This window comes from Grammomys surdaster, unplaced genomic scaffold (assembly GCF_004785775.1).
Source record: "Grammomys surdaster isolate TR1022 unplaced genomic scaffold, NIH_TR_1.0 693, whole genome shotgun sequence".
NCBI classification, from domain to species: domain Eukaryota; kingdom Metazoa; phylum Chordata; class Mammalia; order Rodentia; family Muridae; genus Grammomys; species Grammomys surdaster.
The window spans coordinates 358,029-376,453 of NW_021605112.1; the positions used below are offsets into that span (position 1 = coordinate 358,029).

The 18,425-nt window shown below is 42.6% G+C and overlaps 2 protein-coding genes, 1 long non-coding RNA gene and 1 other non-coding gene across 5 annotated transcripts in view; 3 read left to right on the top strand and 1 right to left on the bottom strand.

Moving 5' to 3' along the window:
* On the top strand, positions 1-17,062 carry LOC114633505 (tripartite motif-containing protein 30A-like). Of its 2 annotated transcripts, none has more exons than XM_028782068.1 (8): positions 1-111; positions 9,799-10,274; positions 10,885-10,980; positions 12,557-12,787; positions 14,710-14,732; positions 15,689-15,789; positions 16,018-16,044; positions 16,292-17,062. In XM_028782068.1, the coding sequence occupies exons 2-8, from the start codon at positions 9,855-9,857 to the stop codon at positions 16,894-16,896; spliced, it is 1,503 nt and encodes a 500-aa protein (XP_028637901.1). In that variant the 5' UTR covers positions 1-111; positions 9,799-9,854; the 3' UTR covers positions 16,897-17,062. The 2 variants fall into 2 exon arrangements, with proteins under 2 accessions (XP_028637901.1, XP_028637902.1); XM_028782069.1 differs by having other exon boundaries at positions 111-221.
* Positions 15,367-18,425, bottom strand: part of LOC114633507 (tripartite motif-containing protein 34A) — an 18,309-nt gene continuing 15,250 nt past the window's right edge. The window contains exon 8 of the mRNA XM_028782074.1: positions 15,367-15,607. Coding sequence (XP_028637907.1) covers positions 15,579-15,607 — 29 coding nt within the window. The 3' untranslated portion in view covers positions 15,367-15,578. The remainder of the gene's footprint in view (positions 15,608-18,425) is intronic.
* The window catches only part of LOC114633508, a 1,644-nt gene continuing 535 nt past the window's right edge, over positions 17,317-18,425 (top strand). Inside the window, exon 1 of the long non-coding RNA XR_003713204.1 lies at positions 17,317-17,491. This is a non-coding gene — a long non-coding RNA (uncharacterized LOC114633508). The remainder of the gene's footprint in view (positions 17,492-18,425) is intronic.
* LOC114633564 lies at positions 17,732-17,833 on the top strand. Its single transcript, XR_003713207.1, has one exon. It is a non-coding gene; the product is annotated as a U6 spliceosomal RNA (small nuclear RNA).

Below are 18,425 nucleotides of genomic sequence, written 5' to 3' on the forward strand. Positions count from 1 at the left end.
TATGAGGAGGCATCTCATTGGTCTGTAGAGTTGTGGTTTCTGTTTCATTTTCAGCCCTCAAAGTTTCGTTTCTCTAGCTCGGAGTCGAAAATATCTGGAAGTTCTGGTTTGGTGAGTTAATTCTCCGTGATTTACAACTTTACAGTGTCTGGTAACGGGTTGAGCAGTTTTAAGAGGCAGAGTTTTGAGGACTTTGGAAGGAAAACAATGCTTTTGCTTGGGTGAGTTTATCGTGTAAAAAAGGGGTGGGGGGAGGGGCTGCCGGCCTCAGGCTGAAAATGCAAATGGAGAAGCTTGAGGGAGGTGCCTCCTCAATTAAAAAAAAAAAAGACTACTTTAAAGATGTCTTTTATCCAGATTGAGTCTCCTCCTAGCATTTCATAATTGTAATTTTGAATTGTACCTTGTCAAAGAGATCCAGAAAGTTGTTTTCTAAGACAAATAGTCCCTTTCCTGACAGCAAACTAGATCAGGGCCTCTGGTTTTTAATGTGTTTTTGTTTGATAAAGTGATACTTCCGCATACTCTAGGGCAATGGTTCTCAACCTATGGATCGCGACCCTTTTGGGATTTGAATGACATTTTCATAAGAGTTGCACAGCAGATATTTCACATATCATCTATTTATATCATGATTGATAACAGTAGCAAAAATATAGTTATGAGGTAGCAACGATCACAATTTTATGGTTGGGGGTCACTGCAACACGAACTATATTAGAGTTGTAGCGTTAGGAAGGTTGAAAACCACTATTCTAAGAGACCTGGAGTTTTCTCTGTTTAGTACTAGAGGCTGTGCCTGTTATTTAGTCACTGACCCTGTTTGATAGCTCCAAGCCTGGGAATGACTGCAGTTACTTCCTTCCCCTTGCGACATTTTCTCCAAACCAACATAGACTTTAGCCCAGCTTGAGATTCCAGCTACAAAGGAGGCAGGAGGATTATAAATCGATGGTCATTATGGGCAACTCAGTAAGATTCATAGAATTTTTTTTTAGACATTTGTGACTTAGTTCAACAGTAGGGTACTTTTCAAGCCTCGGGTTCAGTTCCAACAGGAAGGGGTATTTGAAGATGGGAAAATTAAATACCATGAAGCATGCTCAAATGACACATCTGAAGATTCTCCTAAAAGTGCCAGCTTTTCTAAGGTTTCTGGGAGAGAGGATATCTTTTGTGTTGCCCAGACTGGTCTCCAGCTCTTCAGTCAGCCCCCACCCCACCCACAAGTCTCTGGAGTGACAGGAGCACATGACTGCCGTAGCCTCTTTCTACCTTTAAAGGATGAAAATTAGATTTTTGATTGATGTTAAAAATGTTCAATAATAAAAGAGAGAGCCATGGGAGAAACCAGTGTGATCAGGGATATCATGGCTTTACTCAAGCTAATCTAGGCACACAGAAGACATCAACAAACCTCCTGTCAGTGTTGATTTTGTGGGTCTCACTCTCCCAACAATTGATTCTTGTCCCTGTTCATAAGTCAGTGGTAGATAATAGTCCTGGCCTAATAAAATATGCCCTGACTATATGTTCTTGTAATATTTTTTGAAAGAGTTTAAGAAGAATTGAAAGCAATGTACTGGAAGTATGGTAGATTCTGTGTTCAGAGTGTTTTATTATTATTATTTTTCAAGATATATATTTATTTTATGTATATGAGTACATTGTAGCTGTCTTCAGAAACACCGGAAGAGGGTGTTGGATTCCATTACAGATGGCTATGAGCCACCATTTGGTTGCTGGGATTTGAACTCAGGACCTCTGGAAGAGGTCAGTGCTCTTAACCACTGAGCCATCTCTCCAGCCCCTTTATTATTATTTTGAACCCTCTTTTTTGTAAATGATCTGTCCCCAGATTTTGATTTCCTATGTTGTTTTTATAAAATTGCATTAGCATGACTTTTGTATTTCCTCTAAGTTATATAATGAGTTAGGTATACTTGTTCATAATAGTCTCTAATGACTGTTTTTTATTGTGCCTCTTCTTTCATTCTTGAATTTGCTTGAATTGTTATTCTCTTCTGTTTTTAAAAGTTAGAGTGGCTATGAATCTGTTGGCTTTATTTTCTTACAAATTGTTTTGAAGACAAGAACTTGGAGCAGCTGGGCACATGCTTTTAGTTCCAATACTCAGAAGGCTGAGACAAGAAGACCTGTGTGAGTTCTAGGTCAGCCTGGTTTACATAGAAAGTTCCATGACAGCTAGGGCTACATAGTAAAACCCTGTCCCCAAAATGAGAGAGAGAGAAAGAGAGAGAGAGAGAGAGAGAGAGAGAGAGAGAGAGAGAGAGAGAAACTCAGAGACAAAGAACAACTCAACTCAGATTATTCATTACATTTTCCTAAGGTCTTTTTGTTCTACTTGATGTTTTTCTGTTTTCATCAGCATTCTCTTCCCTTCTAATAACTTTTGGTTTACTTAAATTTTTTCTACTTCCCTGAGGCCAAGTATTAAGTTATTTACTTGAGATAGTGTCTCTTTATTTAATGTAGTCCTGTCAAGCTTCCCTCTTAGACCATCTAGAGATCTAATTTGCTGAGGTGTGTGCTCCCCTCTTAGACTGTCTGAGTACGGAGTGGAATGCTGAGGTGTGTGCATCCATTGTCATTTCAGTTTTCAAAACCTTCCCTTTGATTTCTTCTTTGCTTATTGATTTGGAAAATGTTGTATAATTTCCATGTTGTTGAATTTTTTCCAAAACTTTCTTTTGGTGATTTCTAATTTCATACCTTTGTGGTTTAAGAAGATATTTCATATCATTTCACTCTTCATACATTATTAGAACCTCTCTTATGGCCCTGTAGATGATCTTTCCAGAACAGTGCTCCCCAGGTGTGTGCTGCTGTCACTGGTGTGGATGTCCTGGATGAGGCTAGGGTAGTTGAAGATCAAGTATACTAATTTTCTAAACACTGTTCTTTTCGTGACCTCTGTCTTTGACATGATACTTAGAGGTGATGGTATTCATTCATTTATCTTTTTATTTTAAAAACATTTAAAGTTTTTTTTTATCATATTTTCCCCTTCACCAACTACTTGTTACCCACCCAACTTCATGCCTTCTCCCTTAAAAATTAAAAATCACCTTTTTCCAATGGCATGTCACTGGGTATATTAATGACACTCTAAGAAAAGACCCATGCCCCTAAGTATTAGGTCAACACAAATGGATTCCATGTTTGTTTGTAAGGTATTTTAGGGTATTTGTTTTTTACTGTTTGTTTTTGTTGTTGGTTGGTTGGTTGGTTTTTGTATAATTCTTTTAAGTGAGCTGACTTCAAGTCGATAGACTTTTTGCTTGATCGTGTCTCCTGTTGATTGAGTCTCTCTATTGCAGGGTCAGTTTCATTCACTTGAACTATTAAGCTCCAGAATTTCAGTGTTGCTTCCTATTGTATTATTGATTTTCTGGTTTTTCTCATGAATTCTTATTTTGGATTTCTGTCCTGACAATCAGTGATTTCTATTCTTTGTCACTAGAGTATGATAATCGTCTCTTGATAAAATGATGTTTTTCACTTTTTGTTGTTACCACCTGAGAAGCTGGTAAGGAAAATAACTTGTTAGTGTTAGTAGGTTGACTGGCTAGAAGGAGGAGCAGAGGAGCTGCTGGCGAGCTTGGGTTTAGGCAAATCGGGGGAGCAAAGGAAATAGAGGCTCCCAACTTAGCTAAAATATCCCTTCCCAATAAGGGGACAAGACATGTAAGCACTACCAAAAAGGAATGGATCAGAGGTACACCCCTAAAAATGCAACTAAGTGAGGGGGTCTGGTGAGGAAGCTAAGGTTGTCCTCCTACCCGACAATAGGAAAACACGAAGGTGAGGTGGGCCCCCAAAACTCCGTCAGGACCGAGTAAGTGGCCCCAGTGTTCAAGAGAAAGAAGATGGGCCTTCCACATACCATAATATCTACCTGGGGCTCCCTGCTAGTGATAGGCGTGGTTGGGTCAAGAGAGTTCAGGCCCATCAGTCCTCCATAGCCAATCCTAGAAGGTCAGCTGAAGGACATCTGGGAGTGATGTCCCTCTGTTCTGAGTGACATGAGGGCAATCGACAGCCCAATGTCCCCTCTGATGGCACCTAGGACATGGTCCCCTTGGCTTGCTGGGGTTGGGGCAAGCCTTTGCCCAATGACCATGTTGACCACATTTATAGCAGGGGCCTGGTGGTCCCTGAGCCTTCAAAGACCACGAGTCTGGAGTAGTGGCTGAGGCTGGTCTGATAGCCTTTGCCAGCAAGTGATATTTCTGTTTCCAGGCTTTCTCACCTCTCTCCTGGTACACCTTGAAGGCCAATGACAAGACTTCTGCCTGTGGAGTTAGGGGCCCCCTTTCCAATCGCCTAAGTTTAGCTTTAATGTCAGGATAGTTCTGAGAAAAAAAAGTAGGTCATCAGAAGTTGCTTACCTTCTGGGTTTTCAGGGTCCAGATTAGTATACTGCAATAAAGCGTTTGTAAGGCATTCTAAAAATTGAGACGGGTTTTCCTATTTGTCCTGGACAACCTCTTGGGGTTTCTCAAAGTTTACTGTCTTTAAGGCTGCCTTTCTTAGGCCTGTCAAAAGACATGTTTTAAACCTATCTCTAGCTAAGATACTGCCTGCAGAATTATAATTCCATTGAGAATCTTGGTCAGGAACTGCCTCAGATCCAATTGGATATGTTCTGTCTGTTTGATGAATCTGATCTGTGTGCATTTTTTGCCTCTTCCCAAACTCACTTGAGATCATCAGGAAGTAAATTGTTAGTGAGAATCATATGAACATCATGGAAAGTCAAGCTATAAGACTGAGTGATGTACTGGAACTCTTTAATAAAGGTGGAGGAGTTAGATGTATAGGAACCCAGTCTGCTCTCTATTTGAGAAAGTTCACTTAGTGAGAAAGGAACATGTACTCTGACCAGACTGTCAACCCCAGCCACTTCCCTTGGAGGAAGGACAGATGCTGGTTTAGGTGTCCCTGGAGGAGAAGGAATTGGGGGTTTGGCTGTGGCCTTAGAACACGTGATAGGTGGGGTAAAGGTTGGTGCCAATGCAAGCTGATTAGAGTGGCCTGCAGCTGGCACAGAAGGAGGGGAGGGGTCTGGAGAGGTTGAGCTAATAGACTCTTAGGTATCCTGGTGAGAAGAAACCGAGGCAGCAGTTTAGGTTTTTGGCGGCATGGAAACAGGTCTGCAATGGAAGGGAGGAGGTTCATCAGCTGGATCTAAGGGTGTAATGTCATCTAATGGTAGTTGAGTAGGTTTCTTGGCTAGAAGAACCTGGGGTGGGGAGCAGGCAGAACATATGGCGGGGTTAGAGAGAAGGTAGATGAATGCTTGGATATAGGGAACCTCTTTCCATTTACCAGACTGCTGGCAGTATGTATGAAGAGCCTTTAAAATGACTGGGTCTAGTGTGCCATTAGGTGGTCATTTTAAACCATTATCTAGAGGGTACCGATTCCAGACCTTATTGCAGAGGTGTATCAATTTGGAAGGCCTCAAATCAGGCGTTAATTTTAGAGATTTGAGGTTTTTTAGGAGACAACCCGGTGGGGTGTTTGGGGGTACAGTCGAAGACAATGTAGCACCTATTGGGTGATGGGGGGGCTGTTACCCAGCTATTTGTATCCTTATCCCAAAAGAAAAGTAGGTAACGAATCAGGCCAGCAGCCTAAATGTCAGGTCGTCACGAGAATATCTAGGGGCCTCAGCAAACTCCTGGAGATCGCCAGAAAGCAGTTCAACATGGTACCAGGATTTTTCGGCTGCTGCAAGAGCTTGGGGGGTGGGGGTGGGGGAGGCTATGGGAGGGGAGTCACCTAAAGCAACCAAAGTCCTAAGTCATAGGTTAGCCAGGAGGCCAGTCATATGGACTGGAGCATTGAAATGCCAACCCCTCAACTTAGGGAAGGCTGGCCAAACCCTATCTGGCCATTTAGGATCCCTCCCGCCAATTGAAAGCTCCTTACCGATCAATATGCTGGTGTGTGTTTGAGGGCTTATGCAGTCCGGTATCAGGAAAGGTGGAACCTTGAGATCTGAGTAGGCCTGTCAGGCTGTCTAGCCCACGTGGCAGAGCACCATGTGGGAGGCCTCAGTGGCACAGCTCACGTGGTGGAAGTTTTGTGAGCCTTATAGCGGTGGGTGAAGTTGGTCTGCAGCAGTGGTGGAAATTCACACAGCAGCGGATGGAGTCCATGTGGTATAGCAGCAGGCCATGTGGCATCGGTCCTACATGGCCACAGCAGCCAGCACCTGTGACAGCCAGCAGCAGCTACACGGCTGGCTGCGGATCCCGAAGTCTTCGGTCTCGGCCCAACACACTTGTGTTAGACGTCTGGGCCCAGCTTCGAACAGATAACACCAGACCAAATGATTCCGGGCTGGGGAGGGGAAATTTATTCAGGAATAGGGCAAAGGTGGGGGGAAAAGAAAGAGAGGAAGAGATCGAGGTCAGGGGGTTCTGCCTGTTTTATATGGGTGGTGATGTAGTCTTTCCCAGGTAAAGGTGAGGTAGCCAGGTGGACTCTGGGAGTGTATGGCGGTTGTCTTGGCAATGATGTGGGGGCCTAGATGTGATGTCACTGGGGTCGGAGCTGATACCAACAACTGGAGAAGGTTTGTGTGGGTTTGATCAGAGGCGCAAAGGAAAAGAATCTGAAAGTGAAAGGACCGGTGCGCATGCCTACCAAGACATTGAGAATCACTACCAGAAAAACACCTGTGTTGAAGGTTCCAAGACATAGGATCGTTTCCAGAAGAGGATCCATAAGCTACACATTGTTTTACATAGTCCTTCTGAGATTGTTAAGCAGATTACTTCCATCCATATTGAGCCCAGAGTGGAGGTTGAAGTCACCATTGCAGATGCCTAAGTCAACTGTTTAAATAAATTGACTTAATTGTTAAATAGAAAATAACACAAGTGACATGTCATACTGGTAAGGACGTGGAACAAGAGAAAAATTCCCCCATTGTAGGTGGGGGTTTTAAACTTGTATAACCACTATGAAAATTAATATGGTAGTTCCTTAGAAAACTGAGAATTGATCTACCTCAAGACCCAGCTAAACCACTCTTGGGCATGTACCCAAAGGAAGCTCCACCATCCCACAAGGACACTTGCTTAACTATGTATGTTGCAGCTTTATTCATAATAGCAAGAAACTGAAAACAACCTAGATGTCACTCAACAAAAAAATGATTAAAGAAAGTGTACGTTTATACAATCCAGTATTCCTTGGATGTTTTTAAAATGGCATCATGAAATTTGCAGGTAAATTGATGCAGTTAGAAAAAAAATATCATCCTGAGTGAGGTAATACAGACCCAGAAAGATAAGTATGGTATGTAATCATTTCTTCTTGGATATTAGCTATTAAGTCAATGATAATCCAATCCAGAGACCCAGGAAGGTTAGATACAGAGAAGGGTTCTCTAGGGGTTACACATGTGTATCCCTGGAAGGGGAAATAATATAGAATTTGCTGGTAGACAAGGGACTGGTAGGGATAAGAGGGATAAGAGGGATCAGGTTGGAGGGAAGGGATGGAGAAAGACAGTACAGGGATAGTCAGTTGGAATTAGAGGGCCTTTGGGGAGTGGTATGGAAACTTCCTGGAATCTATGAGGGCAACCCTAGTGAGGACTCACAATAATAAAGGATACAGAGTCTGAACTGGCCGTCTTTTGTAGTCAGGCAAGACTTCACGATGGTCTCGACTTCATTCAGTTGAGTTGAGTTGATGGCCAACAGGATCCTGGGGAAATTTCCTGAACAGTTCAGGCTGATGCTAGGGCAGAGGGCTATTCTCCACAAACAGATACTGCAGGCACCATTGCCAAGGACGACATCCATACAGCTCACTGAATGTAGAGTATTCCCCCCGCAACCCCTGGCAATGGATTGACAAAGAGACACCTTGGTGGTGTTGGTTCTTATATCAATCTCTCAGTCAAGGGCAGCGTGGATGGCAGTTATTTATTTGTTCATCCTAGCTTGATACCTGGCTTGGTGGCCAAAGCTGTTTTATACCTGTCACCCCCCCAAAAAAAAAATCAAATCAAATCCAGGCAGTGCAGCATGAGAGGAGGAAGATGTAGACTTGTGCTCCCCCATGCCACAAGTGCAAAGACCTACACTTCTTCCCAAAGCACAGGCGGGCCATAGACACACAGAGCCCCACCTACCACCACTCAGTGGAGAAGTAAAGGAAGACAGAGACCTATGGACCACCAGGCCACCCACAGACCTGCCCTCCAGTGCATGGCATAGGTGGGCCGTAGACACTCACTTGTCACCACCCTTACTCTCCCACTGAGGCCAGACAAGGCAGCTCAGCTAGTAGAACAACAGTTTTTGGGATAGCCCCCGTTCCAGTTGTTCAAGACCTACTTGAAGGTCAAGCTGCACATCTGCTATATATGAACAAGGAGATCTAGGTCTATCCAGTGTATGTTCTTTGGTTGGTGTTTCAGACTCAGAGCCTAAGGGTCCAGGTTAGTTGACTCTATTGGTCTTCCTGTGGATTTCCTATCCTCTTCAGGGCCAGCAATCCTTTCTCCTATTCTTCCATAAGAGCCCCCCAAGCTCTATCCACTGTTCGGCTGTGGGTGTCTGTATCTGTCTGAGTCAGCTGCTGGGTGGAGCCTCTAAGTAGACAACATGCTCCTGTCACTATTAATATTCTTTCTTTATTCTGTAGATTTTGTGTTTTGATTATTATGTGCCAGGAGGATTTTCTTTCCTGGTCCAGTCTAGTTGGCATTCTCTAAGCTTCTTGTATGTTTATAACCAGCTCTTTCTTTAGGTTTGGAAAGTTTTCTTCTATGATTTTGTTGAGATTATTTTCTGGGCCTTGGAGCTGGGACTCTTCGCCTTCCTCTATTCCTATTATTCTTAGATTAGGTCTTGTCATGGTGTCCCAGATTTCCTAGATGTTTTATGTCAGGAATGTTTTAGCTTTCACATTTTCTTTGACTGATGCATCGATTTTTTCTGTTGTATCTTCTACACCTGAGATTCTGTCTTCCATCTCTTATATTCTTTTGGTGATGCTTGCATCTGTTGTTTCTGTTCTCGTCCCTAGATTTTCCATCTTATGGATTTCCTCAGCTTGTGTTTCCTTTATTGCTTCTATTTCCATTTTCAGGTCTTGCACAGTTATATTTATTTCCTTCACCTGTTTAATTGATTTTCCTATATGTCTTTAAGAGATTTATTTGTTTTCTTTTTAAAGACCTCTATCTGATTAATTGCATTTTCCTGTGTTTCTTTAAGGGATTTATCCATTTCCTCGTTAAAGGCCTCTATCATCTTTATAAGATTGAATTTAAAGTCATTTTCTTCTGTTTCTGTTGTGTTAGGCTATCCAGGGTCTGCTGTAGTGGATAGCTGTGCTTTGGAGGTATCATATTGCCCTGACTCTTATTGATTGTGTTCTTTCCAGGGCCTTTAGCCATCTGGATGGTTTTGGTCCCTGAGTGTTCTTGTAGTAGGTATTGGGGTGGGGGGTCAACCTCAATGCTCTCGGTGTGTCAGGTCTCTGGTAGATATACTTGGGCTGTATAGTTCTAAACCTGCAGTTCTGTATAGTTCAGGAGCATCAGGTGAAGGTGGGTGGGCTGAGAGGGGGGAGGAGAATGGAGGTCTCCTTGGGCTAGGAGGGCTCAGAGAACAAGAAAGATGGCTGGGGGAAGGGGAGCTTACCTGTATGGTTCAGGAGTCTGATGGAGGTGGAGAAGAAGCTGGAAAATGGAGTGACCCTCCATTTCTTACTTGGCTCCCTTTCACCATCCCAATTACATAGACACCTGAGCAGAAGAGTGAGGAGTCAGGAAAGTCAGACACAGGATCACAGCAACTATGGCTTCAGAGTTCGTGATGAATTTAAAGGAGGAGGTGACCTGTCCTATCTGTCTGGAGCTAATGGTGCAACCCGTGAGTGCAGATTGTGGTCACAGCTTCTGCCAAGCCTGCATCACACTGAACTATCAATCCAGCAAATGCAATAAGGAAGAGTTCGTTTGCCCTGTTTGCCGAGTTAGTTACCTGTTTAAGAATCTGAGGCCTAATCGACATGTGGCCAACATAGTAGAGAGGCTCAAAGAGTTCAAGTCCAGCCCAGAAGAGGAGCAGAAGGTGTTTAACTGTGCAAAGCATGGAGAGAAACTCCAGCTCTTCTGTAAGGAGGACACGATGGCCATCTGCTGGCTCTGTGAGCGATCTCAGGAGCACCGTGGACACCAGACAGCTCTCATTGAAGAGGTGGCCCAGGAGTACAAGGTAAGGATGGGGGTTGAGGGAGGGGAGAACATAGCAGGAAACAGTACCAGGTGGGAAATCTCTACTTTCTGTGATTATTCAGTTACCTAATTATCCTGGAATCCAGGTCTGGGATTTCATTACGTAATGAGACCACCTTATGTTTTGTTTGTTCATTTGCCTGTTTTTCAAGACAGGGTTTCTCTGTGTCCATCTGGCTGTCCTGGAGCTTGATCTGTAGATCAAGTGGCCTTGAAAGCAGGGATCAGCCTGTTTCTGCTTCCTGAGTGCTGGGCTTAACAGCTTGTACCACCACCTACTGGCATGGCTTGAAGACTACCTTTTTAAAAGAAGATGGGGAATCTTTTTGAGTAGATGATGGTCTTATTATTTTCTTCCTACTCCTAGATTCTAGTTGCCATTCCCTGGGTTTCTGTTTCTTATATATTTATTCATAATAGATTAAAACTATATGTGTATATAAATGTTATGTAAATAATTCATATCACAATCTTTTCAAGAAAGGTAGCAATCCTTGACTTTCCATCTTTCCCGAAGGTCTTGGCCTTTTGATAGAACAGCAGTTTGACTTAGCCCCCAGCTTGACTATGCTACAATTTCTTCCTTACAGGAGAAGCTGCAGGCAGCTCTGCAGAAGCTAATGACAGACAAGAAAGAATTTGAGAACTGGAAAGATGACCTTCAAAAGGAGAGAACTTACTGGGAGGCAAGTGGGGACCTCTCCTAAGGGAGTCAGCCTAATGGCAGGGAGGGACCTGGACCAAAAGTTCCTGGGGTCTTTACTTCCCAGCAGTTGATGAGGCTAAGAGGCCTTGATTACTCCTCCCTACTGGTTCCCTTGGATCTGGAGATGCAGAGTCAATGTATCACAACTGAGCTGGGCTCTGTGAGGAGCTGGCACCATGGAGGGTGCTTGGTCAGGGTGCCTGGGTCTCACTTTTATGGTGCCTTCTGAAACTGTGACTCTACTGGGGAAGATACTTGGGAATGGGTAGATTATGGATATATAATCAGTGTTTAACTTTGGCCAGGGATTTAAAAGCAGACTGACATTCCAAGTATGGTGGCATATGCCTTTAATCCCAGCAGTTGGGATGCAGAAACAGACAGATATCTGTGATTTAAAGGCCTGTCTGGTGTATATAGCAAGTACTAGGTTGACTATGACTACAAGGTAAGACCTGGTCTAGGATGGATGGATAGATAGATAGATAGATAGATAGATAGATAGATAGATAGATATAGAAAGATAAGGAAGGAAGGAAGGAAGGAAGGAAGGAAGGAAGGAAGGAAGGAAGAGGAAGGAAGGAAGGAAGGAAGGAGGGAAGGAAGGAAGGAAGGAAGGGAAAGGAAGGAAGGAATAAAAACTAAGGGAGGAGTGGAAAGATGACTCAGTAGTTAAGAGTACTTATTACTCTTGAAGAGGACTTGAATTTGGTTCCCTACATCCACATGATGGATCATAATCATCCATAATTCTAGTTCTAGAGGTCCCATTCTCTCTTCTGACACACATGATGCAAACAGGCAAAACACACACATACACACATAGACCCATAAAGAAGGAGGGAGAGAGGGAGGGGGAGAGAAAGAGGGATAGAGGGAGAGAATAAGAATAAATACATTTTTAAATAAATATATTATGAAAGTGCTTTTTATCAAAAATATTTTAAATATCTATTTATTTTTATTTTAAGTATATGAGTCTTCACCAGCATAAGTGTGTGGTTCCCATGGAAATAAGAAGAGGACATCAGATCTCTTAGAACCAGACTTACAGGTGGTTGTGAGACATCGTGCTGGGAATTGAAACTTGGTTCTCCTGAAGAGGAGCCAGTGCTCCTAACTTCTGAGCTATCTTTCTGACACTAAAGTCTTTTTTAGAAGCGGAATGAGGACTATTACAAGTAGAAACAAGTGTCTTAGACAGCTGTATGAAAGCTGTATCATAGCTTGGTGTTCCATTTTGGTTTAGGTGGTCTTCATAAAGCTGACCAGAGGTCTGTGTTGGAATGTCATTAACAGACACTAAAAGGCTATACACGATTCCCTAAGAGTTCCTTCCTTTTCCTTATCTCCATTCCCATACAAGGCTGGGAGATGACGGAGCATGCTTTTAGTCTCAGCACTCTGGAGGCAGATGCAGGTGGATCTACAGAGCGAGTTCCAGGACAGCCAGGGCTACACAGAGAAACCCTGTCTTGAATAACCAAAACAAAAAACAATTCACACACAACATGTTTTGACAAACTTAATAGTTCATCCTTTTCTTATCTCTGAAGAATCAAATACACAAAGAAGTGGAAAATGTTCAGTCAGAGTTTAAACGAATGAGAGATATCATGGACTCTGAGGAGAAGAATGAATTGCAGAAGCTGATGCAAGAGAAGGAAGACATTATCAACAGCCTGGTAGAGTCTGAAAATGAGCATGCTCAGCAGAGCAAGTTGCTAAGAGACCTCATCTTAGATGTGGAACATCAGCTACAGTGCTCAGCCACAGAAATGCTGCAGGTAAGACTGCAGGAGAATCCAGAGTCTGAGAGTCAGGGGACAGGAAGCCATTGTCCTCCCTCTCTGCTTCTGTGATCTTCCTGGTGATGACAGTGAGCTCTTCCTGAACTCTTTTCTGAATCAGTTTCAGAGGCAGGAGGAAATGCTGCATGCACAAATAGCAAGGTGTGGAATTCTGTTTTTATTCGTTTATCAAGAACAGCACAGAAGTTAAACCTTGGAGGAGATCTATTGAATCCATGGGCATTTATGACACCAGCTCTCTACAGAGCTCTGTGTGGTTCAAGTACCTTTTACTAACTCCAATTAGTCATTAGCAAACAAAGGAACTTAGAGATATTTATGTTGTCCATCATAGAATAATCTAAGGCTTTCTTCATCTGCAGTGGCTAAGTAATTAAGAACATTGGTTGCTCTTCCAGAATTCCTGGGTTCAATTCCCAGCACCCACATTGCAGCTTAAAGTAACTTCAGTTTTAGGGAATCAAACACCCTCTGATTACTAAAGCTACTAAATGCTACAACTAAGAGGTAAAATAGTGGGCTCGAGGGATGGCTCAGTGGTTAAGAGCACAGTTTGGCCTTCCAGAGGACCTGAGTTCAATTCCCAAAAACCAAATGGTGGCTCTCATCCAATTCTACTGGGATCTGATGCCTCTTCTGACATGCAGGCGTACAAGCTGATAGAGAACTCATATACATAAAATAAATAAATCTTTCTTTTTTAAAAAGGAAGTAAAATAGTAAGTCTAGAGCAATGGCTCAGCCATTAAGGACACCTGGGTTCAGTGGCTCACAACCATCTCTAATTCCATGAGATATGACACCCTCTGACTTCTTTGGGCACAGATACACATGTGGTACGCAGATATACATGTAGGCAAAATACACATAAAATAAAATTAGATATAAAAGCAATATAAAAATGAAATTTAAGAAGAAGGTGTCTTAGTGTTTTACTGTTGTGAAAAGACACCAGTAAACTCTTATAAGGACAATATTTAATTGAGGCTGGCTTACAAGTTCAGAGGCTCAGTCCATTATCATCAGGAGCATGGCAGCATCCAGACAGGCATAGTGCAGGAGGAGCTGAGAGTTCTACATCTTCATGTTGAAGGCTACTAGGAGAAGACTGGCTTCCAGGCAGCTAGGCCAAGGATCTTAAAACCCATGCCCACAGTGACAAACCTACTCCAACAAGGCCACACCTACTCCAACAAGGCCACTTCTATTCCAAAAAAACCATGCCTCCTAATAGTGCCACTTCCTGGGCCGAGCATATACAAATCATCACAGAATTTTGAAAGGAGACATAATAATGAAAGAGAGAAAAAATGTAGGGCTAAGAAGGGAAGTCCATGAGATATGTGTGAAATGTCTTATAAAGAATGTGTTTAAGTAGACTGTATAGAAAGTCAAGCATCCCAGAGCCTAACTGAGGAAGTCACAGACAAAGAAAAACAACCGTAATGAGGCATATGTAAGAACCACACTCAACTGCCCTGACTTCCAACTGACTCTTTTCCTGCACTGCTCTTAAAGAGCCTCCCTTTTCTGTCTGCTCATGAGAGTTGGGCATATCTTATTTCTGACTCATTCTGGCAAATCTTTCTCTGATTAATCACTTTGCCCCTCAATTAGATGTCATCGTTTGCTACCTTAATAAACTCATTTACAGACTATCCCTTATAGGAAATAGCTCGTGTATTGTCATGACTTTTCTTTCACAGAATTTCAGTTGTGAGGCTCTGGCTGTCCTGGAACTCACTCTGTAGACCAGGCTGGCCTCGAACTCAGAAATCCGCCTGCCTCTGCCTCCCAAGTGCTGGGATTAAAGCTGTGTACCACCACTGCCCTGCGGCCACCCCCGCCCCCCATCTTAATGAGAAGTCCTAACTCCTGTTTTCTCTGTTTCTGTCTAGGGCGTGGACAGCATCATAAAACGGTATGTATGGCTGCCAGTTTTTCTATGTGGTAAGAATGATTTAGTTTTCAAGTTGGACATAATTCCTCCCAGGTTGGGGCAATTTAGATGCAGTGCTGAGTTTCTGATCAAAAAGCAATATTGCAACTATTGAGAATAGATTAGATTCTATGATAGAGAGATGGATTGTGGGGAATTGTAGAGTTTAGCTCAGTAGCTGGATTAGGAACTAAAAATTAGAATACTCTTAACTCCACTGTAGTTCACCCTGTGTGCCTGCATGTGGCTGTGGATCTGGATTTAACAGGTCCTTATTTTTTGGTAGATGGGATGCATCTTGTATGTCTGCAATGTACACAAAATTTTTAATTGAGAAAATTCATTTATGTTCACATTATGGGAGTGTGGGTAGAGGGTATCCTTGTGTCCAGAGGGCACACTCAGCCGGCCACACCAAGGATTTTCCTGAAACACTAGGATCGTGTTAGTCTTAGTTTGTTGTCGTCATCTTTTCCACCGGTTGGAATTTCTTCAAGAGAATATGAAAAATCAGATGTTATTTGTGAGTATTCATATTGGCTAAAGGTTTTGAAGACACTGGAGTTTTAAAGACACATTTCCCATACTTAACATTCATGGGAATATTTTCCACACATTTTTTTCAGGCATTAGTTTTGGTTTATTTTAAGATTTATTACTTCATCATCTCTTGTGAGTTCAAAGAGGCAGAGTGGGAGAAAATAACTACTAAATTTTAGAAGGCAAGAATCATGGTTCTGAGAATGTAAGGCCTTCCCAACACTACACTGAAAGTAAGTTGAAGGAGACATGATCGTATTCAGAATGTGATGTGCCATCTCTACTTCTTCAGTATCCCCGGAAGAGCTCAAGTTCATCTATGGATGGAAATGAGAGGAAGTCAGAAGTAGTTTGGGGTCACTGGGAGGGATTGTAGATCAGTTTTATTTTACCCCTAGGAGCCATAATTTTCTGATGAGGAAGACCAAAACCATCCCCAGGGAACAAAGAAGAGTGTTCCGAGCCCCTGATCTGCAAGGCATGCTGCAAGTGTTGCAAGGTGAGGAGAGCTATGCTACATGAGGTGGCTATGGGATTCTAATGGTTTCTAGAAATGGACAAGGATGAGTAGACACCAGCTACTGGTGATTTGACCATCTTAGAGGGGAAATGACCGTTCATCTTTGACTCTATTATGGTTTCCAGTTCGTTCTCTGATCCAGAGAAGAAAAGGACTTTACAATGCCTTTGCTTGCATTTAATGTTGTAAATTTTTATCCCATTTCAGAGGTCACTGAGGCCCAACGCTACTGGGGTAAGGAAAATTTACAGCATTGTAAGCTACCCACTTCTCACTGTCTTGCAGAGCTTATGTTTGTTAGGCCTCATGTTGCTTCTCCCAAAATATGTAATGCTACTTCAATGTTCTGCTTCTCCTGTGACTTCTACACAAAGTTCTCTCCAGTGCCTATATGCTTCCTTCTTAGACTTCTATTAATAACATCACCGATAAGCCTGTTTCCTGTCCTTCTCATGATGTGTAGTCCTATCATTTTGTGCAGTTCAAGTGACGCTGGTTCAAAACAACAATCCAAACATTGCCATTACTGCCGACAAAAGACAAATACGATATGAAGACCACCAAGCAAGAAATTTTACACATGAGCATGAAAACTGTCATGAAGGCGTCCTGGGATACCCAGCTATCCAATCAGGAAAACATTACTGGGAAGTTGATGTGTCTGGAAAAGGTGCTTGGGTTCTAGGATTAAGTGATGGAAGCTACCTCTTCAATCCAATATTTCGTTCAAATGCTGAACGACAGCTCGATCCTTTACTTCGTTTGGGTATTAGAAATGATTCACATTATCAACCTAAATATGGCTTCTGGGTTATCGGTCTTTGGAAAAAGTCTGTGTATAATGCTTTTGAGGAGTGTACTTTCACAGGCAAGCCCAGTGTCTTGACCCTGTCTCTGATGGTCCCACCCTGTCGTGTTGGTGTTTTCCTTGACTATGCAGGTTGCACTCTCTCATTTTACAATATTTCCAACCATGGGACTCTTATCTACAGATTCTGTGTAAATTCCTTTCCTGATAGGGTTTTTCCATATTTTAATCCCATGGGAAGTTCAGAGCCAATGACAATATGCTGGCCAGACTCTTAACCTGCACCTGTTACTGTGCAGGGTCTCTGACTCTGGAGTGTATGTCCTATGTCATACACCTTAGCTCATCAGTACCATTTTACTTTTTTTCCCGTCTCTAGTCTTTCTGTGTGAATGTCTTTTATTGGTAAATAAGATATATACATTTCTCTAGGCCATATTCTTCTCAATTGGTTAAGAGCACTGACTGCTCTTCCAGAGGTCCTGAGTTCAAATCCCAGCAACCACATGGTGGCTCACAGCTATCTGTAATGGAATCAAACGCCCTCTTCTGGTGTGGCTGAAGATAGCTACAGTGGACTCATATACATAATATAAATAAATATATCTTTAAAAAAAAAGATATATACAGTTCTCTAGGCCTCTCTCGGCCCTATTCTTCTCAATTTCCCTCCCTCCCTCCCCCTCCCCCCTCCGCTCCCCCTCTCCTTCTCCCTCTCCCTCTCTCTGTGTGTTTTTAGGTGAGAATAGTAAATCACTTCTGATGTAGTCAAGGACAAAGGTCTGAGTGCTCACTGTGTAAGATAACACAGCTGCAAAATTCTTATTCCTCATGCCAGAGATGGAAGGCCAAGGCCTTATGCATGGTGAGGAGGTGCTCCACCACTGAGCTACTTACCTCAGCTCTGTCATGTCTCTGTAACATCATTCTACTGATCAATGAAAGAGGATTAAATAAAGTTCTTCAACAACTTGTTTGTTTGTTCTGAAAATTATATATAAGAGTCTCTGGTTATGAAATGCACCATTAGCTGTAGGCCAGTTTTCCCAGGATGCTTCTTCATCAAAGAATGAAGGAGAAGCAGCACAGTGAGACACACTGAAAGTAGAGACTATGTCCTCACTCAGGCATCATGTGTAGTAGAATGATACTAGAATATTAATATGATCCCTGCTCAAGGATGACATGCAAATTTATGAAGCATTCCACATTTTTGAAGAGCTTTGATGTCCTAAACCATGTTAGAGAGAACGGGGGTTGGGCGGAGAATGAAAGAAAGTACGTAGACACTGTATCCAGAGTATCTGAGCTCCAGTCATGGTTCTAAACATGTCAGCAGTCCCGGCATGACTAGTATACTTAATGGATGTGCTTAATTTCAAACACTGCCTCAAGCCAGTGTGAGAAAGATGAAGTAGGCAACGTGGGCCAGCGGGGAGTAGTCCTTGTCAACAAGCCTGAGCATTTGAATCCAATTCCATGCACCCACATTCATACAATGTGCCCTCTGACTTCCACACATAGGTTGTAGCATGTAGAGGCCCAGGCACATACACAAACACAAAATGTGAAAATAAAATTTTTTTCATGAAAAGAAACTTGGTAAGGATAGAGCATCCACTGAAGTATATCAGTGTTTATTCTGTTAATTGCTGTGAGATACATGCTGTGTTATAGTGTCCCATGAAACCATGGGAAAATAGACAAGGGTTGGCTTTCCTGAAGTCTTTTTACTAGACCCTAGATAACTGGTTTTTCGGGAAGGGGTTTTTCTGTGTAGTCCTGGCTGTCCTGGAACTCACTCTGT